The following is a 27,261-nucleotide window of genomic DNA, read 5'->3' on the forward strand; positions in this document are numbered from 1 at the left end:
CAATCCTATTTTGCACTGGAACAGGCAAACTAAGAGGCTTGCACGGTATCCAGAGCTGGTAGGTGCCCAAAGTGGCTCACCCAGAGGTAAGGGGAAACTTTTCCCCTTACCTCTGGGTAAGCCACCCTGGCCCTAATGGATCTTCTCAGATTTGCACCCACCCCTTGAGGTGGCACAAGTCTGAGGAAGGCGGAGCAGCTTGAAGCTGCTTTGCGCTCCTTGGGAACAGGGGTTGGGATCCGGCATAACTGCCGGGTCCTAGTCCCACCTTCCACTCCCCACCCGCCTGCCCTCAGGGCCACCCACCACCTGCCTGCCCTGGAATGCCTCCCTCCCGCCTCCTCCCCACCCATTCCAGAGCCTTGCGTTAGCTCTTCATTGGCCTGCACGCACCAGCCTAGCTGACTCACAAGGAGGCACAAATGTGTCTTATGGCACGTTTGAGATACTCCTGGGTCGGTGCAAGGGACTTGTGCCGGTCCAAGGCGCAGTTTGGATTGTGCTGTAAGTTATTTAGTATTGCTGAGCATATTATATCTTTAATGTTATGGATGCTCCCCTCAAGTGAAGACCCATCCAAATATATTTTCTGTAAAATTGCATGGGGTTGCAAAACTGAGGGGAAGGATATTGTGGCCTCTACTACCAACCAAAGGGCCACTCGGAATAAGCAGTCCCTCTTTCATGATGACAATGTCATGGCAAGGGGAACATAAGCCCAAACAATATTCTGCAGTACTGGTCTGGGTCATGCTCACCTGGCATTCATTCAGCATGACTTATACGTGTTTAAAAAAAAACGTGTCAGGCAACACCAGCCTCATTTCAATCAATGTTCTGTTGTCCCTGAGACCAAAACGGCACAGCACGCATACGTATTATGGTGAGTGATTTGTCCTTTGTTAGATTGCAAAATGAGGGAACAGGCAGCACTTTGAAAGCATTCATGTCTTTGTACTGACAGCTGAAGTAATTCAAAGCAGACTTTGGGGTTTGGCACAAAATCTTGGATGAATGCATGTGTGTACATATTTATTTATTTTTTCATTTTATATTCCACTTTTCTCCCCGAAAGGGCACCCAAAGTGGCTTAAAGAGCCTTAATATTATCACATTTAAAAAAACTACAATTCATATTTATATAAGCCTACTGCAGGCTGTTCTATGCACCTTATGTAAGCCCCCCCCCATCTGCTCATTAAGGGCTCAATCCAGAGCCCAGCGCGCTGGCTTCCCGCTGGTGAGCACTGCTGCAAATCTGTAAGGCTTGCATTTTTGCAAGCCATACCACAGACCCAGCACTGAAGCTAGCCCAGTGGAGCTCAGCTCTACCGAATCCTGAGCCCCGTGTTGGACCGTGCAGCCCGACATGGAACTCCTTGAGTCTGCGCTGGCTCAAGAGCCTCTGCAGAATCAAGTAGTTCTATGGCGGGGCTGCTTCCTTTTCCCCGAGGAGCTGCTACTGTGGGCTACCAGCATGTGCTGGATGCTGCGTTAGCCATTTTGTCACCGTGACAGCCTTGCGCACTGGGCAGCTCAGGATTTGTCTGCCCAGCTGCAATCCTGTCCACGCTTACCTGGGAGTAAGCTCCATTGACTGTAATGAGATTTACTTATGAGTAGAGATGCATAGGATTTGGCTCTAAACAACAACAATTTTCAGTTCATTTCCTGGTGTCTCAAGCAAGATTAGGAAAAAAGATCCTTCCTTGTTGATATTGGCACTTGATACTGGTCCTTAGGAATTTATAGCTATTTCTCAGCCTTGATTCTAAATAGCAGAGTCCTGATCATCAGAGCACCTCCAAGAGATCTTGAATTCAGCCCTTTCCACATTGCAGAGCTCCATGGCATATTTTTTTCCCCTGTTGCCTCTGTTTCATGGAAGCTGATGCAGAAGAGCCTTCCACGTGCATATGACACATTCATTGCAAAGCCCTCTTAGAAATTTCTTAAGTGATCTCAAAGTAGGAATTCTGAGTCATCTAGATTTAGTCCAACTTAGACTAATCAGCTTATTGCCTTTTTGGTGAAGATTTTTAACGTGTGCAATTAATTACTTTGTCTCTGATTTTGTTCATGTTCTCGTTGTTGGTCTTCCGTGGATGGATCCAATATGAATACAGATAAGGATCTTTGTGTAGTGTCTGCCTGTCATTTTACCATATAAAGTTGCTGACATGATCTTTGAGTGATATAAGTAATAGCAGACTCCAAGGTGGTGAAGACAAGCTACTTGATAGGAACCTCCCAATTCAGAATTTTTTTTGGAGTAGTTGCATCTGGATACACCGTTTTAAATTTGCCTCGGGCATTAGATGTTGTAGGTGTTGCTTTGCCTGTGAGAGCAAAAGATTCTGAACCTCTCCCTGTCTTTCAGTATTTCTAATGTTTGGTCTTCATATTCCCTGGTGGGTTTTTTTTCCTTATGAAAGAGCACGAACACCTTTTCCCCATTTGTTTTGCAGTGTTCTTCTTTTTCCTCCTGTCGGTTGAGATCTCCAATTCCCTGTCTTCTTTTATATGGTTCCCTAGAATGTATTTAGAAATAGTGGCCATGTCCCACTAGGTCTCTCCTTTCCTAGAGTGTGTTATTGTCCCCTTTTGGTCTCCCAGGAATATGTGCCACATGATTTTATGGAAGCAAGTGTACTTATATTGGAAACAAAATTTACTTCTCCGCTACTAGTTGGTAATTTGTGTTATCTTCCCAGGAGCTGGTCTATCTTGTAACACAGCAATATCACAAAACCGAGAAGCAGAGTTTTTTACAAGGCTGGAGCACAAATCAATTTTGAGTAACAGCATTTCAGTTGTGGTTGGTTTGTGGAGAGGTGGGAATACAAGTGCCTTAATTTGGTTCTCCGATTTTTAAAAATATATCAATCAATATGAGCATAAAATTCCAACCAGCCTCAAGTCTGAACAGATTTACAATCCATTCCTGGAGCAAGTTCTTGTGCATAGTAGTTTTGGACAGAACACCCATTAGATCGGTATTTCTCAAACTGTGGGTAGGGACCCACTTTGTGGGTCGTGAGCCAATTTTAGGTGGGTCCCCATTCATTTCAATATTTTATTTTTAATATAATAGACTTGATGTTACCATGGTATGTGACTGAATTTAGGGAAATGTTACAGATCTGTATGTTTAACAGGCTACCATGAAGATGCTTTTAACAATGATAGTCAATGGGACTTACTCCTGGGTAAGTGTGGGTAGGTTTGCAGCCTAGGATTGTTAAAATTTTACCTGCTTGATGATGTCACTACTGGTCATGACATCACTTCTGGTGGGTCTTGACAGATTTTCATTCTAAAAAGTGGGTCCCAGTGCTAAAGGAGTGAGAAGCACTGCACTAGATAATTGGGAATCTCTGCACAGTTCTGAGTCATGGAATGAATTGCAGTCCCTTTTTATACATGAGGCACACGAAACTAGCCTACAAGAGAGAAATGCCTAGAGTAGAATGAATATTATACAGGTGCATTAGAGTAACAAGCCTTGTGTTGTACGTACCAGAGATGAGAGGTCTGAGTATCCAACATCCACATACTCATGAAGTACTAAGACTGAGTCCTGTGCCCACTGCCCACATATACGCAGCAGGACTTTCAAGTAAGCATGGAAGGGATCCGCCTAGAAAGAGCTTGATGAGCCCTTCTGGCAGTTCTGCTGTCAGAGGCTCCTCTTAAAGGATATGAACACTATAGGTCATAGAATTATAGCCTTTCTGGTGATCTGTCACTGGTCAAACTTGATTCTGTGTTGTCAGTCCCAGTGTCCCAGAGAAAGGGTGGTATACACAGAATAAGTTAAAATCCTGAGATTGTAGCGCTTCAGCATGCAAGCGTGAGCCGGTAGGTTGAGATTGAATCCAGAAAAGACAGAGGCCCCCCTTGTCAGGAAATCCTCGTTGCAGGTACTAAGGCATCTGCCCACTCTGAAATGAGGCACACACACACCCCTGCAGGATGGGGTGCACAGTTTGGGAGTGCTCCTGAACTCACAGCTCTCCAGGTGCCAGCTGTGACCAGGAGTGCCTTCGCCCAACTTTGGCTGGTGCGCTAGCTGCGGCCATACTCGACGTGACCGTGGTGGTCCATACCTTAGTGACTTCAAGACTGGATTACTGTAATACACTCTCTGTGGGGCTGCTATTGAAGACGATTCAGAAGCTGCAATTAGTGCAGAATGCACTGGAGCAAGGTGGTTTGAATCTGTTGGACCCCTGCTTCAGCAACTGCACTGGCTGCCCATACATTTCTGGGTCCAATTCAAGATGCTGGTATTGACCTTTAAAGCCCTTCACGGTTGGGGTCCAGGTTATCTGAGGGACCGCCTTCTCTCATACATTCTGGCCTGGTCTCTTAAGTCATCCGAGGGAGCTGTCATTCAGGTGCCACCTTTATCCCAAGAGATAGCGACATGGGGCGAACCTTCTCTGTAGTGGCACCACAGCTATGAAATACCCTACTACGTGAATGGAGAACTACCCGCTCCCTCATGGTTTTTTGGCGAGGGCTTAAAACATTTCTGTTTAGTCTTGTGGGTGCATGATGCGTTGTCTCTCTGCCCCCTGTGCCTCTGAATGCCCTTATTTTGCTTTTTATTTATTGTATTGTTGTTTATATTGTAGTGTTTGTGTTTATTTGTTTTTATTTTTTGTTTAAAGTCCAAAATTGTAAGTGGTCTTGTGAATCTGCTCCAGCAGAGGAAAGGCAGGTATAAATCTTTTAAATGAATCATAATAAATAATAATTGAATGTTCCTCCATTTAAAACAAAGCAAGACTCCCTTTAGGTAGAAAATAATCACATCTGGGCAAAGAACCAGTACATCAAAGGACACACCTAGAGCATGTTCTGAGGGCTGGGGAAGCCTCACCGACCCCCAGAAAGCCTTGTAAGGCCTTCAGAGGACACAAAAAGTTATTCTGGTCTTTTGGGAAAACCAGGAAGTGATGTTTTTAGGCCTTTAAAAGTCATTCTGGGCACTGGGGAGGGTGCATGCTTTCTCCATGGCCTTCAAAACATCCTTTAGATGTGACTGGAGCACAGCTCTGGTCTTGTTTGGTTGTGTGGGCCACAGGCTCTCAGGGGACCAGATGCTGGCTTTGAGCCAGACAGAGGCTTGCTGTGGGCTGCATCTGGACCCCCGGGCCAGGGTTTATAAAAAATAACAATACTGGAATGTGACTGTTTTCTGCTTTCAATGGAATTGAATCTAAAAGCCCAACGCTCCAAAATCCTGCACAGCAATGCAGCGGCGCCAGTGCAGGCTATTCTGCATCCTGCAGGGGACTTTTGGATGCTGGATTTCTCTTCAGGGTGAGGGGGCATTTGTCCCCTTGCTCCTGGGTAAGCCCCAGCAGCCTCAATGGGCAAACTGAGACCTGAACAAATGATATTGCTGGTACAAGTCTGCGTTGATCTGTGCAGGCAGATCAGGCCCAGGAAAGGGCTTTGGATACGGCATGCACTGGTGCCACTGATCCCACCCCATCCCAGGTCAGATGCTCGTGCCCCGTCACCACACCATTCTGCCCTCCGCTGCCCTGTGCAGGACTTACCTGGTCCTGCAGGCCTCTGTCACTCCACCAGCACTAGTGGGAAGGCTCTGGCCTTCCTGCTGGTGCATGTGGGTCCTGCACTGTCATACTTTACAGTGCTTTTGCAATAGCACATGCCGTTGGAATACACGTTCTGCGACCACCAGCCCTCATTAGGATTGGGCCTTAAGAGTCCACATTTTTAACAAGGAATTAGTGTTACATACTGTAATGTTGACTTCCACTGTGTAATTTCACAGTGAAAGCACACGCCTGGAGACTTATTTCTGTAATGCTCCGTTCTCCCACAATGCAAATATTTAGTAAATGAAATAGTTTGCAGTTGAGTCAGTCATTTGGTTTATAACCGGCCACTTTCCATGGCAAAGATAATCATGTTTAGAAGTCTTCTCTGCGTTGAGCCCAGCAAATTGAATTAATATACGGTGGGGATTAAAGGTTTTTGCAATTGCTGTCGCTTGCAGAATTGGGAGAGGGGAGGAAGCTTATGTACTGCCCTGCCGTATGGTGCTCAGCCTGTGAGAGAAAGTTTGATCTTTGACTTCTCACCACGTCAAATTGATTACTTAGAAACAGGCTTTGCCAGTGTGTTGCAAGGTGTTTCATGCCACGCTCCTTTGCAATTTGCTAGCAGGATAGTCAGTGAGACCTACGTAGCGAATGGCTTCCTAAGGAGTTTAGTTGTAGTCTCCTTTCAGTCAGGCTCATGAAGTTAAATTGACTGTGTGGTGAGTCATCTTGCATCTCTCTTGAACACTCATTGGTTATCACAGGCAGAGAGCAGGTGGCATCTGCCATCCATTAAGAAAAACCTGGTTAGTAGATTTCAGAGGGGTAGCTGTGTTAAAAGTGTTACATCATGAAGTTCTGTTGGTATCTTTAAAAATACACATTTATGGTAGCACATGCTTTTTGTGGACTGGATCCTGTTTCATTAGATGCATGAAGTGTTGTCTGTAATGAGCAGATATCCGTACTCTATTTCTAATTGTTGGCTTCTCATTTTATGGGGGGAGGGGGCAAAGCCATTGGCACCATGCATTAGTTCCTCAAGATAAGCCTACACGTAGCTGAAATAATGACATCTTCTTCCCCTTACTCCTGCATGGCAGCAGCTCTGCCATTCTGTGGCTTGCTGCTGACAGTCAAAACAGGTAAAAAATCTGGAGCCCTTGACCCAGGCCTGGTACACCCCCTTCAGGCTAACAGATTTATGGCAACAAAATAGCTGGCATAGAGCAGCTGAAGAGGTAAGTTAAAAATTCCATTACTTGCCTTTCTCCACTGGACTGGTCTCCAGCTGGCCCACAAGATGTTGTGGAGACTGCATCAGTGATGCTGCATCCCGCAGGCCAGCTGAGGATAGGATTGGGCCCTAAAATAGTGAGTGCTTTAAAGAAAACGGATTCTATTTCATATAAGGCAGAAATAAGTCCCAAGGAACTGGGTGGTCTATTTAAAACATAAGAAGCCACTGAATAAATTCACTTCCAAAATTATTTGGTTAGCTGCAGCACAACAATGTATCCTTCATCAAGAAGTCCCTTTTCCACCCATATTTCCTGCCTAAAACAAACCAGGTTATCATATGTAAAATCAAGAATTTTGTTTTCTCTCTGCAGAACAGAATAACCCTCTTTTTAGTAACAGGGAAGCCATAGGACATCCTCCACAATCACCATCCTATTCAGAATCTCTTGCCTCTGTGTGAGTAAATCAGCTGGTGATAAGGTGAAGAAATCACATGCCTGGATGGGTTATAAAACAGCAGATCCACGTGGCTGGTGAGATGTTCTATCAGGCTTATGAGATTTTGGAACTTAGTCTGTTGGCAGGCTGCCTTCAGCAGTATAGACAGGGCATATGGGAGCACTGCTCTCATGCTACCCAAGAATGCCTCTTGAAATAATCATCCCATAACCATTCTTAGCAGCAGAATCAGGTGTCAGTACTATGCCTGAATTCCCCCTGGCTTCTGCAAAGCCAGTTGATGCTATAAAATCAGGGAACTTGCTCAGACAGAGTCATGGACAATTAAGCATCAACTTTCCTTTTTATTATTTGTAGGAGGATGTTGTTAACACAGCTTTTAAAAAAGTATTCAGATATTTATAGCACAATTATTTGTGGAACATCCATCCAGTCAGTTCACAGTTTAAAAAAGAAATTGGCGAGCTTTGTTTCCGTCAGTGCTGAATTTATAGATTGATAAAGGACTTTTATGCTGTTTCAGCAAACTGAAACTTATGACTTAATGGAGGAGACAGGATCCCATGCATTTGTCTCCCCATTCATTATTTCTTAGATTATTAGAGTTACTAAAAGGAAACAAATGAATTCCTCAGATCAGTGTTTCTCAAACTCTGGGTCGGGACTCACTAGGTGAGTCACAAGCTGGTTTCAGGGTCAGTTCAATATGTAATTTCAATATTTTATTTTTAATATATTAGTTTTGATGCTACCATAGCATGTGACTGCATTTGGGGAAATGTGACACATCTGTACTTTTAACAGGCTACTCTGTATATGCTTTTAACAATGATAGTAAATGGGACTTACTCCTGTGTATATGTGGGTAGGATTGCAGCCTAGGATTGTTAAAAAAATTTTCCTGCTTGATGATGTCACTTCCAGTCATGACAGATTGTCATTCTAAAAAGTGGCTCCTGGTGCTAAAAACTTGAGAACCACTGCCTCAAACAATGATACAGTATGTGTTTTTAATTTTACTGTGGTGCAAAGAAACGAGCAGCTAAAAACACAACTTTAGATAACAACTAAACCAGCAAGTTGTGCAGTCCAGTCTTATGCCTACTCAAATGTAAGACCCATTGAATTCCCTGGGAATTTCTAACTGCCTAGGATTGCAGGCTTACACATAGGACCTGGAGACCAGAATTCAGATCCACATGTAGCTTGGTGATACAGGCTACTGAAAGTTCTTGAGCAAGTCTTAACCTAACCTGCTTCACAGGGTTGTTGTGGGGATAAAATGAGATAATATCATGCATACTGGTGCAATCTCCTTGGAGAAAGGGTAGCGTACAAAAGCAGTGGATAAATAGCCCAATCCTAACCTTCCCCCCTCCTGCCAATTCAGTGGAGCCAAAATGGCTTGCACTGCATCTTGCAGGGGAGACAGTCATGGAGGTCTCCTCTGGGTGTGGGAACATTTGTTCCCTTACCCAGGGGTAAGTTTCCATGGTATGGAGGGGTCTGCTTGAACCTGCATGAGCAAAATCATTGGTGCAGACTGCATGGACCCAGGTCACACGGCTGGGTTTGGGAAGGGGGCTAGGATTTGGCAGCTGGCCCGCTGCCAAACCCACCAGCTTTCTAGAGCTGCCACCACCAAACCTACTAGCTTCTCTTCCTCTGCCCCGTCACTGCTTCATTGTGCCCTCTCTGCCCCACTTCCCCACCCCCACCCCTTTTCACCACCCCTGCCAACTTACCTGCACTGGCAGATCCATGATGATTCTCTGGTGTGCAGAGGAAAACTGTGGCCTTCCTGCTGGCACTCTGGCAGTGTGTGACTCCATGCATTGATGGAAGGGTTTTTTTGACTGCCACAAAGCAGAACACTAGGATTGGGCTCAAAATGAGTCCTATGCAGACTTACTGGAATTCACAAAGTAGGAGGAGAGAACCACTGACTCTCTCCCTGTATGATACAAATTGTTAATGCAGCATCTGACTTGGAAAGAGGTACTGTATCTCTTCTTCAAGGCCAAGAAGCCATGGTGGGCCCTGGCAACAGCAGGTAGAACCAAATTTAGAAAAGCAAAAGTTAGAAAAGAGAGAAATTGAGTCATTTGGTGTCCACTCCAATAGCAGGACAAAGGTCACAGTGTAGATTGTAGCCTATTTTTAATGCATTTCCTTATATATAATTTGTTGGCATGGGTAGGCGTGAAGGCTGCTTGCCCCATCCCGACACATCCACAGGCGGCATAAAAGCATAGCTAACACCTAATAAAACCTAACAGCATAGCAAAGCCTCTTTAAATGCCCGCCTGTTAGAACTGGAGGCATTTCCAAACAAGAGATGGAACAAATAGGAACAAATGCAGTCCCCGGTGTCAAAATCGTTGCAGAAACTAAAAAGTACCTCTTTCAAATGGTCAGGCTTTCTACTCTATAAAGCTCTGGTGTTTTACAGCACCAGACTGGATTGGGGTCCAGAACCTTTTCTAAAAGGTAATGTCATCATTTAACAGTAACAGTTAAAACTAATTGGGTTCAGTGATCATCATAAATATCAAACTTGTCGAGGATTAAAGTATGATTTTCTTTGTTCTAATACTTCTTAAAATATTCAGTTATTGGCAATTTCTGAGTGATCGGTTGACAATCTCTATTATAACTGATCTGTGCTCAGCTGTAACTGCCTTTCTTCCAAAATGCTCACTTTTGGGTTCAGAGTGAGTATACTCTCCAACCCAACACAGCATGGCTCTCCTGTGCTCTCAGGGATTCATCTCTTCTACAGCCCAATCCTATGCTTCCCAGCGCCGAGGGCTGCCGTGGCATCAAAATGGCTACCCCTACATCCTGCTGGGCTGGGAAGCAGCGCCGGGGCTACTTGGATAAGAGAGCTTATGCTCCCTTGCCCCAGGCAGCCCCAACGGACTTGGATCTGTGCCCACTATTGAACTGTGTTGGGAGACCTGTGTTGGGTCTCCTGGGTCAGGAGAAGGATTAGGATATGGCGGCAGGGCCAGCCACCATCTCCGCTCACTTCCACCCTGCTCCCTCCCCCTCCCGGAACACCTCCCCCCGCTCAGACTTACCTCTCTGCTGCCCTGCATTGAACAGTGGACTACCATCCTTTGCCCAACGCTGGTTCATCATGGACTCATGCTAAGCTGACACCGGACTGGTGTAGACTATCACAGGCATGCCTTATGACACGTTTGTGACAGTGCATGCTGGTACTGGCCAATGTGGCCCGCATTGCATTGGGTGTGGTTAGTGTGGTCCAAAGCAGGGAGTAGACACCAAAGGTGAATGCATGCACATTAATGCTAAGATACCTCATAATGCTCTGAGTGGCGTTTTATGCACTGTAGTTGCTGTAGTTTATTTGATAAGCTATTATAGGACAGTTAGGTTTTATTAGTACATCTTTAACAAAAAAAATTGCATGCCTGGCTTTTAAATCAGTAGAAGACTAGCTATTGTAAATACCACAAGTGGACTGGAGGAGGGAGGGGAGGTGTGAACCTTCTTCTTACGATCCTTGGTATGAAAATTGGTGTGTTACGGTTACATCCCTAATTACATTTGCCAGGACATGCATCTGTCATAATGACAGGTGTGGTGGTATTGCTTTAAGCAAGTTCAGAATTAATCCCATAACAGTGTTGATATGTTAGGGATTTTGAGGGGAACAGATACTTGCTAAGTCAAGGACCAGGTGAAACTGGGAAATCTTGTACTTGATGTTATGAAACATGGCCCTGTTGGATCCTGTTGCCCTCGTTATCACTTGTTACCAAACAGTCCGCCAACCATTTTGTTAGTTAATAATAGAAAGGGATTAATACTGTCTTCTGCATTGGGAGGCAAGAGGAACAGCACAGCAGGAGTGAAGCAGTGTCGTGGGTCGGTGCATGGGAGGGCAACATCTCTGCTGATGTGATGGATTTAAGGTTGTGACTTGACTTTGTTGCATCAGTTTTATATAATGTGAAGCAATTCTGGCCTCTTGAAAAATTCACCACAGTCACTGAAGATTATTGCACGCTAACAACTGTTTTACGGATTATCCTCTTCAGCATCCCAGATTAAGAACGTCGCTTTCATTCCAGTGCTAATATGTGACATCATCTAAACCGCAAACTTCTGCCCCAGCCTCTGTTTCATACTGTCCACCACCTCTTTCTTTCTGTGCTTGAAACATTCACATAATTGTATATATTGTTTCAAAACCAGAATCTGCTGTTGTGCTTCAGGACCTGGCTCTAGCCGGGTTCGTTCATTCACCATTTAGCCAGTTTACTGGGAATGGACGTTAATAGCCCAAGGACCCACTTGAATAGCAGGGCCTCTCAGGACCTTCATGAATGTCTCAGAAAAGCTAAGATTTAAGTGCAAGGTAGTGTATTCCCCACTCTCTCCAAGTTAGAAAGAGAACAAAAATGGCATCTGGTGGCTGATTCCTCAATGAGATCAAGAGTCAGCAGTTAGAATGGAAGCTAAAAGAGAGTCAATCAAGAGCCCAGACACTTTCTGGGGTGCAGACAGGGGTTCAGACAGCAGTAGCATGCAATCCTAACTCTATCTAAATGCTCAAACTTGTATATTTGTAAGCATGGTAGTATATTACAAAAGCACTGCAAGCTTCCAGCAAACTCTCCTGTAAATTGAACCAGAACCCAGGTAGGGTGCTACCACTTGAACTGCTTTTAGAAGTGGGGCATGAACATATAATAACATATAGTGTTATGGTCACCAGCCTCCTGCACGACACAGGCCTCAGGGAAAGGATGACTTGTGTTGGCCAAGTTTGGCTGACGTGGGGGGCAGGGCTGGGAGGAGGCCGGAGGGAGGTATTTGGGGCGGGGGGGAGGGAGAGCAACAGGCGGGACCACGGGCAGGCGGATGAGCAGGGAACGGGAAGTGGGTCCAGGATCCAGCAGTTATGCCAGATCTTGACCCCCTTCCTGGGCAACCCAGGGCAGTCCCAGACTGCTCAGATTTGCACCACCTCATCAGGTGTTGCAGATCCAAGTACAGCCATTGGGGCCACTGCAGCATGACATAGAGTAAGGAAAAAGATTTCCCCTTGCCTCGAGCTGCGCTACTTTTGGCATGTGCTACTTTACTGGATGCAGCGCAGGTCCACTGACCTGCCTATTGAGGCTGACCTGCCTGATCAGCACAAGTTAGGACTGAACTCTAAGCCTCATTTATAGTAATAGGGACGTTAAAGCCAGCTTTTGTAAACATGTAGCTTTCTTATGTGGCAATACAAAAAAGAAGGGCATGTCTTATGCTTCCCTGTGTTTGTAGGTTTCCATGGCCAGCAATAAAGGGCATGCCTTGTCTTTTATCTTGTGATGCCATTATGCAAATATATTCCAATGGACATGGAAAGCAACCTGGAAAGGTTTGGATTTTGTACCAAGGCAGCATTTCTGGTATAGCTCCCTATTGATTCCTCATTGAATTTTGGAGTTATTTATCGACTGTGCTCATGAACACCTGATGAATAATTCAGTCTCTAGATGTAGAACTGCAGCAGTAACACAACAGTTCAAAAATTATCTTTGGCTTCAATTCTAAAAGAGTTAGTGGTTTTAGAGGATGAGCTTGAGACTTTTGAAAACAGGTCTGATGTGGTGTGGTCAGTATTCTGTAAAACCGATCTCTTTTGCTGTTGCAGGCACATCAAAACTGAAAAAAACTGGCCTTCCTCTTCCCCTGCCCCCCCAAAAAGTTGTAGGCACTTATACACTTGGTAATCACCAGCAGCCCAATCCTACAGTCGTCGTCCCCTACTGATGCAGCTACACTGAAATGGCTCGTGTTGCAACCTGCATAGTGGGGGCAGTCCTAGAGATTTCGTCTGGGTAAGGGAACAAATGTTCCTTTACTTTGGGGTAAGCCTCTGCAACGTGGGCAGGTCTAGTCAGAACAGCGCCAGCTGGTGCAGGTCTGTGTGGACCTGTTTTGCATGATCAAGTCCTAGAAAGGAGTTTGGATTCAGCTGCTGCTGCCAAAGCAACCCCTTCCTAGACCCAATCCACCCCAGTTGCCTCCCCATTCTGCCCGTTCCTTGTCCCCTCTCTGCCCTTTACCAGCCCCATCCTGCTTCTCCTGCCATCCTACCTGGGTCAGCAATGATTCTCCAGCGTGCAGGGGAAGGCTTCGGTCTTTTTGCTGGTGATCTGGCAGTGCTAGACTCCATACACTGCCTGAAGGGCTTTTACGACTGCTGTTGGGCATTGAACTGCTGTTGGGCATTGTTGTATTGCGATCCTAATCTCAACCTAAAGAATATTGTTTGAATTGAGATATATTTATTCAGAAGTATTATTTTTCCCCAGAGAAACAAGGAAAGTTTCACTGACTACATTGCACGCAGCTGACTCCAACCTACCTTGACTGTTGTCTCTAAAGTTTCAATATTTTGTGTGTCCTGCATTCACTTTTCTTCTTTTTTTTATGCTTTCAGCCATCCATGAATTTCCTGATGATATATTCACAAATAAAGAAAGGCAGCAAGGAGCAGTACTGCTTCATATTCTTGGTGTAAGTATGCTCCTATTCCCACACACACACACACACACACACACACACACACACACACACACACACACATATGTGTATGTGCGTATGTATGTATAGATATAGATAGATATATAGATATAGATAGATATACACTCACTCACTCACTCACTCACACAGACACACGCACAAACACTCCAAAACCCATCCATCCACAACTGCACAGTTCCCTTACCTGGGGTAAGTCTCCAAGGCCCAAGCAGGTCTACTCAGAATTGTTCCAGCAAAATCCACACAGACCCAGGTTGGAAGATTGGGTCTGGGAAGGGGTTTTGGAGTTGATACTGCCACCAAACCCGTCCTCTTCCTTGACAGATCAGTTTTACTCCCCACGCCTATTACTTCCCCGTATGTATGGCTGATCATGACTAGGTAGGCAAGTTGGCTAGGAGCTAAGGCAAAACACAGGAAAGGATATGAGCTCATAATGGGTAAGAAGTGGACAGATAAGAGAAACAGCAGTTCCCAAACTTACTGTGATCATAGTGCCCTTCTTTCACGGTGGCCTCTTCATTCTAGCTCTCCTAGAATGAATGAATGAATGAAGAGGCCATCTTGGAACATGTGAGATCTTGAGATGATTCTCGATGATTCTCAATGATTCATGTGAGAATCACATGATTCTCACAAATTATCATGCAATCAAGAGGCAGGAAGAAGAGGCAGCCAGGGATATCCTGCAGTGCCTCTGTGCTGCAGTGCCATCAGGTTCCATGGTGCACTATTGGGAATGACTACCTTAAAGTAATATATTTTCCAGACACAGTCACCATAGATTTTGACTTTTTGCTTGTTGTGTATAGTATCCAGACAGTGTTTACGTCCTATAGTATTGTGCTAGTATTTTTTCCCCAGCAGCTGGACTTTTAGGGCGAAATCCTAACCCACTTTCCAGCACCGACATAAGGGCAATGCAGGTCTGAGGTAAGGGAACAAACATTCCCTTATTTTGAGATGACCTCCATGAGTGCCACCTAGCTGCAGGATGCAGCACACATCTCATTGGCACTGCTATGCCAGTGCTGGAAAGTTGGTTAGGATTTGGGCCTTAGTCTAATATTCAGTTTGAAGGTATAGAAGACTGCGGTGGACTGCATAGATATTCTTCCCAGGAAAGCTCAGTACATATTGCAGGAGGGCAGGAGGTCTGGTCTAGAGGGTAGAGCCTCCGTTAGCCCAAACATAACATCAGAAGGTCGCCAGTTCGAGGACGCTGGCAGCTCCCTGAACGGCTGAGAATGGTGAGACCTTGAAGCAGCTGACAAGCCGAGCTGAGTGATTCCACCTCCTCTTGGTGTGAGCAAGAAGAGTCTTGGCTGCCTCCATGTGAGAGATGGAGCTGCTTGTCAGCCTGCGTGGGAGAACTGGAGGCCAAAAGTGAGACCAAACCAGGAAGATCCATTCTGAAATGTTGTTGGTTCTTGAAAGAGAGAACCTCTATGATTGTAAAAATCCCCTTGAGGGATTTAGGTACGCCTGCCTATGTAAACCGCCTTGAATAAAGTCAGAGGAGCAATCCGATGACCAGAAAGGTGGTATATAAATACCTAGTTATTATTGTTATTATTGTTATTATTATATTACTCGAATATGGAACCCAACTTTCCTTTTTTTGGTCTCATTATTGGTCAAGCAATTTTATAATCTCTTGTGTCTTTTTTTTTCTCCTCCTCCCCACAGGCTCTGTATATGTTCTATGCCTTGGCTATTGTGTGCGATGATTTCTTTGTTCCATCTTTAGAGAAGATTTGCGAGGTACGTGAAAGAGAATTTACTTACATTTATAACCTCATTCATTTGTAATTGATATTCTAAGGGGGAGACCTGCCCAACAGGCAGAATCCATTCAGTATTATTTCATCTTTCATACTGGTCTTGTAGCCCTCTGGGTTTGTTCCCTAGGGCCCAATCCACCGCTGGTGCACACTGTCACAAATGTGCCTTAAGGCAGCTTTGCAGACATTAGTGCTGGCCCAGTGCCAGAGCTGGCAAGCACAAGCCCGCATTGGAACAGTGTCAGTCAGAGGCCAGTGATTTGCTGCCCAGTGCTTGCTCGAAGCGCCAGGTGGTGGAGAGGTAAGTCGGGGTGGGTGGAAGCAGGAAGGAGGCATTCTGGGGTGAACAGAGGGCAGGGGTGGGATGTGGGACCGGCGTTGCTCAGCTCCTCCAGATCTGGAGCCCTGTGTCGGGCCTCATGGTCTGACACAAGACGTCTTGATTCTGGTGTCTTGATGGCCTATGCAGAGTTGAAAAACCCCATTGTGGGGGTCCATTTCCCTTACCTGGTCAAAGGGGGCAAATGTCCTCTTCTCCTGTGGAGCTGCTGCCGGCTACCCAGTGCGCTCAGGGTGCCGTGGCAGCCATTTTGGCACCGTGGCAGCCTCACGCACCAGGCAGCTTGGTATTGGGTTGTGAATGGCTTGTGGACTGCCTCAATGCAATTCAGAAGGCCATGGCTACCAAGGATGGCACTTTCAGGCCTGACCTCCTTGCCTCTCTCACTTCAATGTGCGGGAATTCGATTCTTTTAGCAGGATTAGAGGTGTATAGTGCTGGAGCAATGGGTCCCACTTTTTCCCCCCCAGAAACTACATTTGAGCGAAGATGTTGCAGGAGCCACGTTTATGGCTGCAGGAAGCTCAACTCCAGAATTATTTGCATCTGTCATAGGTAAGAAATGTACCTCAAAGTGTACAGGCAATAAATGCAAACCTTTTTGTTTAGGCAACCATTTGTCTTGACTTCCATTAGAAGGATTTTGTCTCTTGTGTATGTCTATATTATTTTCCTCTGCTCTGTGTTTTAGATTGTTTTTGTATGACTGTGATTGTATGTGTGTGGGTGGTGGTGGTGGTGGTAGAATACATTTCTGTGTGTGTGTGGGCACAATCCTAATATGGGCATGGGCCAGTGCAAGTCCCTTGCGCTAGCCCACTGGTGTCGTAAAAGTGTCTTAAAGCACTTTCGCACCACCGGGAGAAGAAGGAAACCAGTGCACATCCGTGCATCGGCCTCCTGAGGTCAGTTGCTGGCCCTGTTGGTGAGCATGCGCTGGCTGAGCTAAGCTGGCATGGGGGTCGGGGGGGTGTTTGGAGGGCAGGAGGGAGGCGTTTCGGGCAAAGGAGGGTGGGCAGCAGGCAGGCCCATGGGTGGGAGGGGGTTGAGCAGGGGCAGGACCTGGATCCAACACTTAAGCCACATTGTATCCCCATTCTTGGGTTGCCTGGGGCAGCTCTGGGCTACTTGTATCTGTGTCACTTCTTTAGGTGGCGCAGATCTGAGTAGACCCATTGGGGCTGCTGTGGTGTTACACAGGTAAGGGGAGGTGATTCCTCTTGCCCCAGGCTGAGCTGCTTTTTGCCCGCTGGCCTGCCTACTCCAGGGCATGTTAGGATTGGTCTGCCCAGGTGTTTATTGCAAACCTCCTTTCGCTTTCTAATTGTAGTAGAAAAACATGATAGAAATTTAGAGTTTGGAAGAACTCCTTCCTCCAGAGGTAGATCATCTTTGGATACAATCCTTGTAAAAAGTCAAACCATTTACCAAAGGCCAGGACACAAACATGGTTTCTGTAGAGTTGGGCATGCACATACCATTGATCACATGCGATACCACTGATCTTAAGAACATAAGAACATAAGAACAGCCCCACTGGATCAGGCCATAGGCCCATCTAGTCCAGCTTCCTGTATCTCACAGCGGCCCACCAAATGCCCCAGGGAGCACACCAGATAACAAGAGACCTCATCCTGGTGCTCTCCCCTACATCTGGCATACTTAACCCATTCCTAAAATCAGGAGGTTGCGCATACACATCATGGCTTGTACCCCATAATGGATTTTTCCTCCAGAAACTCGTCCAATCCCCTTTTAAAGGCGTCTAGGCTAGACGCCAGCACCACATCCTGTGGCAAGGAGTTCCACAGACCAACCACGCGCTGAGTAAAGAAATATTTTCTTTTGTCTGTCCTAACCCGCCCAACACTCAATTTTAGTGGATGTCCCCTGGTTCTGGTATTATGTGAGAGTGTAAAGAGCATCTCCCTATCCACTCTGTCCATCCCCTGCATAATTTTGTATGTCTCAATCATGTCCCCCCTCAAGCGTCTCTTTTCTAGGCTGAAAAGGCCTAAACGCCGTAGCCTTTCCTCATAAGGAAGGTTCCCCAGCCCCGTAATCATCTTAGTTGCTCTCTTTTGCACCTTTTCCATTTCCACTATGTCTTTTTTGAGATGCGGCGACCAGAACTGGACACAATACTCCAGGTGTGGCCTTACCATAGATTTGTACAACGGCATTATAATACTAACCGTTTTGTTCTCAATACCCTTCCTAATGATCCCAAGCATAGAATTGGCCTTCTTCACTGCTGCCGCACATTGGGTCGACACTTTCATCAACCTGTCCACCACCACCCCAAGATCTCTCTCCTGATCTGTCACAGACAGCTCAGAACCCATCAGCCTATATCTAAAGTTTTGATTTTTTGCCCCAATGTGCATGACTTTACACTTACCGACATTGAAGCGCATCTGCCATTTTGCTGCCCATTCTGCCAGTCTGGAGAGATCCTTCTGGAGCTCCTCACAATCACTTCTGGTCTTTACCACTCGGAAAAGTTTGGTGTCGTCTGCAAACTTAGCCACTTCACTGCTCAACCCTGTCTCCAGGTCATTTATGAAGAGGTTGAAAAGCACCGGTCCCAGGACAGATCCTTGGGGCACACTGCTTTTCACCTCTCTCCATTGTGAAAATTGCCCATTGACACCCACTCTCTGCTTCCTGGCCTCCAACCAGTTCTCAATCCACGAGAGGACCTGTCCTCTAATTCCCTGACTGTGGAGTTTTTCCAGTAGCCTTTGGTGAGGGACCGTGTCAAACGCCTTCTGAAAGTCCAGATATATAATGTCCACGGGTTCTCCCGCATCCACATGCCTGTTGACCTTTTCAAAGAATTCTATAAGTTTTGTGAGGCAAGACTTACCCTTACAGAAGCCATGCTGACTCTCCCTCAGCAAGGCCTGTTTGTCTTCAACACTTATATGCCAATAGATGACTTGTATTGTGCAGTATTAGATAACAGTGGTGTTTTACTAAGGACAGATCTGCACAGGGCTGACATCAGAGACCCAAATTCTGGTCCTTTGATCATTATAAGGGGTAATGGAGGGCTTTTATGGTACCAGCACAGACTGGACTATCTGGCATGCTGCTGCATTCTGGTGATTTGGTTTCATTGGTGGTCTCACAGCCCAGCCCTAAAGGTGGCACTGCCGCCTGGTTCGGTGGCACCAAAGCAGCTACCGCTGCATCCTGTGGCACTGTGGAAGCCACCAGAGGTCTCCTCAGGGGAAGGGGACTTTTGTTTCCTTCTCCCAGGGAAACACCCAGGCCACACAATGGGGCTTTTCCAGTCTGCATTGGCTATTTTGCTGGCGCAGCGTTGAGTGACTCTGTAGTGCCGTGTTGGGCCAGAAGCTCTGCTCCACTGGTCATCCCCCCACCCTGGTTACTCCCCCCCACCCTGGAGTGCCTCTTCCCCACCCGCAAAGCCCTCACCACTGCCTGGATCTTTTACTTAGCTCTGGGTGGCATCCAGCTGGTGCTGGGCTCAGTGCCAACTGGCACTAGGCTGGTATTGACTTGGCAAAGGGTGTCGCAGGTGTGCCTTACAGCATGTTTGCAACACCCAGCACTGGCAGTGGAGGTCAGCACTGGTGTTGACCCAGCTCAGAATTGGGCCTTTAGACATAAGATGGTTGCCAGCTATCAGAAAATTGTTTTGGCCTTTTTTGTGATATCAAACATCAGCTGCTCTAATGTTCTACTGCAATCAGAGACGGTGTTCCATTCTTTTGTGGGCTGACTCCCTATGAAATAGCTGTCCAAGTCGCAGATGAACACAGTCTCTTGACACATGGGGCAATCAGTAGTGTGCAGGTGCTGTATCAGTGCTGCAAGTTTCTCCTCTAGCACAACCTCTAAGACTACGAATATGTTTTTTTCTTTCCAAGTCAAACAGCATGTCATACAATTCTTTTTCATCCATTTCTGCCCAGCTCATAGGTGTACACATTTGATCCCTGTTGCATATATGCAACGTTGGGCAGAATGGCTTAATTGCTCACCCACCCACTCTCTCTCTTTCTCTCTCTCTCTCTCTCTCGTTTCAGGTGTGTTTATAACTCATGGTGATGTAGGAGTTGGAACCATTGTTGGTTCAGCAGTTTTCAATATCCTCTGTATTATTGGAGTCTGCGGGATCTTTGCTGGACAAGTTAGTAGGAACTTTCATTCTCTACTGTGCAATGGTCCTGCACATTATTAATATTCCTTGAATACCAAACACATCATTTTCTTGTGATCATCATATGTGAGGTCTTAGGTATAGTTCCTGCTACTGGATAAGTGTGGATCAGCTGCAGTTTTGCGTAGTATGGATCAGTGGGCAAACACAGATTAATGTAAATATGGGCCTGGAATAAAAACAGCAAGTCCTTTATTTCCTACAGTGCTGAGCAGGAGATTTTGGTTGGAATCAGTATCCTGCCACCTTAAGGGGAGCCACATATGTTTCCTTTGTTCACATGAATGTTACATTGGTTAAACCAATGTGATTTGGATTATAGATCCACTTTAGTTTGTTTACACAAGAAGAGGAATTAAAGTAAGGAAGATTATTTGTGTAAACATAAATAGGAGTTGTACTTACTCCTCTCAAGGTGTATGACAGAGAATATGGCTACATGCACTAGAAAACTGATTTAAGAAGAATTCTGGAATGAGTTTAAGAATGAATTATGGCTCTGACCCTCTTTGGGGGAAAAATACATGCACTTTTCGGATATAAATATACCATTTGGACTGAAAATAGTGCCTAGCATTGTTTGACGTATTCAAATGAGCACAGTCTTTTTTCTTTACTGTGGCAAATTGGAATATTTCTGCTACACCAGTAAGCTGTAACAAACAGTGGCTGCCATCCAGCACAGTTAGGCAGCAATTGTATACAAACTTTCCTGGGAGTAAGCCCCATTGAACCCATTGGTGCTTGCATCAAAACACACATGTGTAGGATTGTGCTGTTAAACTCTTTGAAGTCCCATTGCTTTCACTGGGAAAACATATTTTTAACATATTTTTAATTCTCCTGTTGCAATTAGTGGAACATAAAAGTGCTTAACTTCAGCTCATTTGTACCCACGATATTTAGTTCTAGTTTCCATTTGACAACACTCCATAAATAGATGGTGGATTTGTTTCATTTTAATTTTGTTTCAAATGATGTGGCAGATGGTGTTTCTCAAACTGTGGGTCGGGACCCACTAGGTGGGTCGCAAGCCAATTTCAGGTGGGTCCCCATTCATTTCAATATTTTATTTTTATATATATCAGACTTGATGCTACTATGGCATGTGACAGCATTTTTGGAAATGTTACACATCTGTATTTTTAACAGGCTACTATGTATATGCTTTTAACAGTGAAAGTAAATGGGACTTACTCCTAGTTAAGTGTGAATAGGATTGCAACCTAGGATTGTTAAAACTCTTCCTGCTTGATGATGCCACTTCTGGTCATGGCATCACTTCCAGTGGCTCCTGATAGATTCTCATTCTAAAAAGTGGGTTCTTGTGCAAAAAATTTGAGAACCACTGGCTTACACATTTGCATTTCAGTATGCATCACGATTTCTACCATTTTAGAATCTCAACTTCTTTATGTAGGTCTGTAAACATGTTTCTGTCTACATACTTCCCAGCCCATCAATCCACCCCACAGTCTACTGTAGAAGAACTCACTTCTGAAAATTGTATTTCTGAGTAACCCTTAGGCAAGTTTAAACCAATAGCCCAGTCCTATTTGGCTTATCCACTGGTTGAACTAGAGTTCTTCCAGTTGATATTGCCTTAGAGCACTTAGAAAACTCTCACCAGAAGATCGAATGAACACAGAGAAATTAATAAAAATACATAAAATCTCCCATAATGTGGGGGATACATTGCCAGAAAACAAAGCTATAGAAGCCATTGTCAAAAATAAGGCAGGAAACTGTTGCTTTTTGGCCCCCTGCATCCCAGAAAGCACTGCCCCCCTTGGCTAGAATACTTGTCAGTCTTACCAGGACAAAGAATGAATCAGTGCTAGAGGAAACAGTGCTATGGAAGGGATTACGCATCTAAAATAAACTCATTCTTAAACTGGTACAAAATTGTTTACTGAATACATATGTATTAAGTACAGTATCTAGACAAAGGGACATTTAAGAATATACCTTTTTCCAGATAGCCTTCTGGGTAAAAGTTAAGTGCTGGGTAATCAAGTAATGAGAAAGCAGGGTGACATACGTGCAGGTGTAAAGTGTCTGTAGTATTGCTTCTGTATAGTAAAGTAAGTTATATGACAAATTTTTCAAGATCAGAAATGAATTGCTGAAGCAGTGTTATTTACATGCCGTAATTATGTCCTCTTTTCAGGTGGTCCGTCTAACCTGGTGGTCTGTGTTCAGGGACTCCGTCTATTACACACTGTCTGTGGTCGTGCTTATTGTGGTAAGTTTCTGTTTTGCCATTCACTTCTTTAGGAAAGAATGAGCTTGCAATGAACAAGGAAGCACTTGTTCATATGAGATGTTCTTCAGAAAAATCAGTAAATGTGGTCACTGATAAGATTGTGTATATATGATCTCAAATTCATACCCAGGATCCTGTGTGATACAGATGCTACCAAAGAAAAGTGTTCATTCGGAGTTCATATGGTCTATTGCTCTGGAAGAGGTAGTAGTATAGAAGAGTAGTTCAGAGTGAACACTGTTCCTGAGAAAATACGAAATAACACTGTCCAATGAGTCATATATTGTGCTCACCCTTGAAGTTGCCCAAACTAAACCCCAGGCAGCAAAGTATGCAGCAATGGCATCATCTACCCTGATGCTCAAATCCACCTCACTTTCTACCTCCTGTAATATGCTGGCCTCTAACTATAAACCACAAGACAGAAAAAAAAAGGGAATGGGGGCAAACTGCATGTTAGGCACAGATGTGTGTAAAATAGCCTTCTCTTTTAAAAATGAGAAGCATTATTAAAAACACATCTGGAATTCCAGTGGAGGGAAGAAAGAAGCTGGGGGGGGCAATTTTGAGTGGAAAAATAACCATTATGGCAATGGTTAAACACCCTCCCTCTTGACTCCTCCACTCAAAATTGTAGCCTCTTGAGTCTACTTTTCATTTTAAAAATGGTTGGTGAGTCATTCATCACACACATTTGTGTGTTACATGAAGTTTGCTTTTTACTGTCTCATTGCTCTTAAGTCTAAGGCACAGTCCCAGGATCTAGCAATCTACTGTGGAGTTCTAAGGAGCCCAATGGAACTGCAGGCTCTTCCTGCCACCTGGGTGGATCTGGGATGCCCAATGATGATGTCAGCACCAAGTGCAATAGAGCCATTGGGACACTATGCTGGCTGTCCACGGCAGCTGATTGAGAGAAGGTGACGCCTGCAGAGATGACTGGCTATAAAAGTGGTAGAAACAGGGGTAGAGAAGACAGGCAGATATTGGCCATGAGGGGTGGAAAGACAGAGTGGATGGAGGAGAATAAGGAGGAGATGGGATGGGCCAGCATCCAGAAGGAGGTAATATAGTGTAAGAGGGAGAGAGGGAAAATGAGAACAGAATGTGAAGGATTTGAAGGAAGAAAGGAATGGGAAGCCTGAAGCAAAAGAAGGTGCAGAAGGAGTGGAGAGACAAGGAGGGGCTGGAAGACAAAGGAACCAGGCAAGAAAACGTAGGAGGTGGCAGAACCTTGCCACTCAAAGGCCTGGATTGTTTGTTAGGCTTATAGAGGCCAGGAGTTCGGCTGTCAGCTACAGTGACCCTCAAGTCCACCTGGTGCAGCCTAAAGGGAGTAACCTTACAGGGCCCAGCTGTTTGTTCCAGGAAACACCCACCTCTCGAGAGTGTCCATTTGAGCAAACACCACAGGAAAACCCTCAGTTACAAAAACTAAGGTGTTCGAGTTCAAGCATGGAAGGGATTTCAGTGCAATGTATGGCTCACGATTGTAATAAAGGCCACTTGCAGCATATAAAACATGGCATGTTCTCTTGGCCTTGGACGGACCCCAACTTGTCACATCGCACCTCCATTGATATCAGGCTCCCACCACGATAGGACATAGAGGAGACAGGCCTGAATACCTATTCAGTATGTAATGGTTTATCTTCAACATTATCAATGCCATTAATTTTTCAGTTTCAGTGTAGCACTGAGTTTGGCCTGACTACAGAAATAATGATTCTACACCAATCAGTTGAACTAGTTAAGAGTAAAATTTCTCAGAATGTCTGCCTTGAAATAACTCTATATCAAATCAGTAATATCTGCCATGGTAAACCTTCATGTGCAGTTTAATGTAACTGAAATTTCTCAGCAAGGCTAGAAAGATGTCATTTTCTCTCTTTCTCTTTCTTTTCCCTCTCTTTTAGTTTATATATGATGAGAAAATTGTATGGTAAGCTTCACTTGTTATTTCTTGATGATTCAATTGGTACTTAGGGTCAAATGGCACAAGGGAGCTTAGTTTTGGGCCCATGCTGTCTTGGTGATGCCAATCAGCAAAACCAAGTACATAGCAGTGCATAATAAAGATGGAAAGGGGTAGGGGAATTTCAGGTAGCATTGGTTATGTTACTGCTAGAGTGGTTTGTGAAAACCTTTGTTGCAGATTGAGAAAGGCATTAAAAGAGGAGGGGGAAATGACTTGGCCAGCAAAGAGTAGGGGTACTGCTTTGGGTACAGAGAAAGCCCCAGGGCAGGGGATATTACTGGGGAAAAGTAGAACAAAATTGGGAATGATCTCAGGAAGGAGGAAGCGAGAAGGGGTGCAAAGGAAGGAGCTTTTGTCTGGAGCAGAGAGGTAGTCCCTTGCTCATGACAGTTTTTTGTTTGTATTAATAAATGGGAGATCTGCATTCACGAAGTGTAGCAGCTGCTGCTCATTCTAGTACCCGTGGCACTTTTTCGCATGAGATGTGATTTATGACTTAATGGTAGTGCCAGTGATTTGTTAAAAAGCAGTGTAGAAGTCAGTGGCGTTGCTAGGGGGATGTGGGAGTGCAGGTAACACTGGGTGAAGTGCACAGGGAGGGAGTGACATCGCTACTGTCCAAAAAATTTTTAAATCTTGGGTATTTTCAAAGAATTCCATCATGTTATATGTTATTTGATGCGCAATTTCATGCAGAATGCAGTGAAACAAACCGTGTTGAAATATCTCTGTTCTAGAAAACATTATAGCTAAAACCAGCGGGGGCGGGGCAATGGTGCTTTACCATACCCACCACCCGAGATGTTGCCCCACCAACTTCATGGGAGGAGGTCCATCATGAGAGTGAGGCTCTGGCCTCCTGTACTGGGTGATGCAAACCCTAGTGACGCCACTGGTAGAAATATTCATAATAGTAATAGTAATAATAATTTCACCCAGTACATTACTAATTTCCTTCCTTTTCTTTCTTTGAGGTGGGAAAGCCTTATACTCATCATTATGTACTCATTCTATATACTTATCATGAAGTAAGTGCTTTTCTGTTCTCTCTCTGTTCTTCCGTGGCATTTGGTTATCATTCATCTGGTATTGCATTGAGCTTTTACATGTGGGCTTTTGATAACTTGGTAAAATTTATTTTCCTGTTTTATCTCTATTGCAGTCCTCATACTAGATAAATTTTTATCTAAATATAATCTCTGCACTACAGCAAACAGTTGAATACCAAACAGTAGTGCTCTTGTGGAGCCTGCAGTTAGTTGTGTGGGAGCCTGGAGCAGGTCTGAGGGAAGTTGTGACTGAGGGACAATTATTTTCTGTAGAAACTTGGATTGTTTATATTATGTCAGGGAATGCACAGTTTTCACTATGAGATTGTAGCTGAGAGAGAAAGCTGGTGTGGATGGATCATTTTTTTTCTTGCTTTTCTTTCATATTTAAAGTACCCAGTTTGAATGGCTAACATAGAGCCGAGGTAGACAATATGGAGAACATATGACTGCTGGCCAGAGTTTTCCTGCCTCTTCTCCAGTTCATTGGCTGCCACCTTCAGGAGCAGGAAAACTTGCAGTGTGATGTCATCACATCAGACATGGTGATTTACTGGACATTACAAAGGAAAGTAGTCTTGGTGGCATTCATGTGTTCTCTGTATTGTCTAGTTGCACCTGTAGGAGCCAGATGACTTTGAGCCCAATCCTGTCCAACTTTCCAGCACCAGTGCAGCTACAATGCAGCCCTAAGGTAAGGGAACAAATGTTCCCGTACCTTGGGGAGGCTTTTGTCACTGCCTCTCCATCACAGGATGCAGTGCACACCCTACTGGCACAGCTGCACCATCACTGGAAAATTGGATAGGATTGAGCCCTTAGGCAGTTCTTCCCTTGAGCATGTTTAACTCTTCCTAGGCATGGACAACATTCAGCTCAGCAAAGTTATACCCACAAATCTTGCTTGGCAATTGTTTGTACAGATCTCCATTTCTGTTATGGACAGGAAGTCAAACCAAAAAAGTGAATTAAACATTTTTTTTCTGGGCCAGAACAGAACTAGAATTGTTATTTCAATGTTGAACTTGATCTGGAACAGAAACTTAAATAATGGCCCAATCTTATGAGCACCTTGCTGCTGCCAGAACTAGCGTTCTAGCTCTGCAAGGTCCTTTACAAAAGCATCACAAAATCTGACCAGCATGTCTGGACCACTACTGCAAATGGTCAGTGGCCAGAACCATGTGCTAGCAGTCAGGAAGGTAGCCCTGGCATCCTGGTAAGTCAGTGCAGGGGGTGTCAGGGAAGCAGGGGTGGGCAGAATGGACATGGAGGGGGAGGAACAGGGAGGGGAGGGGCAGGGCAGTATCAGTGTCAATGGCACTGTTGGTATCCTATCTCCCTTTCCATCCTCAGACTGCCTTCCCGGGTCCATTCAGACATGCACCAGGAAAAGAACTGGCACCTGTCCAAGTAGCCCCAGTTGGGTCATGGAGGCTTACCCCTGAGAAAGGGAACAAATATTTCCTTACTCAGAGGAAACCTCTGGGACTGCCCCCACATAGGATGCAACACATGCTCGGTGGTTCAGCCGCATCGGCTGGGGTGGAGGTTTGATAGGATTGGGCTGGAAGTTGGGTTGCCAGTTGAAAATAAAGGCTCAACCGAAAAAAGGATTCTGATGTGTTGTACTCACCAGCCCTAACTGGAATGGATTATGAGTGATGACTAAAATGTCTTGGAATATCTTTACATATATTGGATTTCTCTAGATTGCTCTTTAACAGACTAGAAAACACCAAAAAAGTCAGAGGTATACTGATTTAAGGTTATATCAGGATCTAAATCTTACT

At 45.0% G+C, this 27,261-nt stretch overlaps 1 protein-coding gene across 1 annotated transcript in view; it reads left to right on the plus strand.

Annotated features, from left to right (window-relative positions):
- SLC24A4 (solute carrier family 24 member 4) overlaps positions 1 to 27,261 on the plus strand; it is a 96,305-nt gene that overhangs the window by 44,118 nt on the left and 24,926 nt on the right. The window contains exons 3-9 of the mRNA XM_066612162.1: positions 13,756 to 13,832; positions 15,549 to 15,623; positions 16,454 to 16,538; positions 20,042 to 20,145; positions 22,346 to 22,420; positions 24,358 to 24,383; positions 25,394 to 25,447. Coding sequence (XP_066468259.1) covers positions 13,756 to 13,832; positions 15,549 to 15,623; positions 16,454 to 16,538; positions 20,042 to 20,145; positions 22,346 to 22,420; positions 24,358 to 24,383; positions 25,394 to 25,447 — 496 coding nt within the window. The remainder of the gene's footprint in view (positions 1 to 13,755; positions 13,833 to 15,548; positions 15,624 to 16,453; positions 16,539 to 20,041; positions 20,146 to 22,345; positions 22,421 to 24,357; positions 24,384 to 25,393; positions 25,448 to 27,261) is intronic.

This window comes from Tiliqua scincoides, chromosome 1, assembly GCF_035046505.1.
Source record: "Tiliqua scincoides isolate rTilSci1 chromosome 1, rTilSci1.hap2, whole genome shotgun sequence".
Classification (NCBI taxonomy): Eukaryota; Metazoa; Chordata; class Lepidosauria; order Squamata; family Scincidae; genus Tiliqua; species Tiliqua scincoides.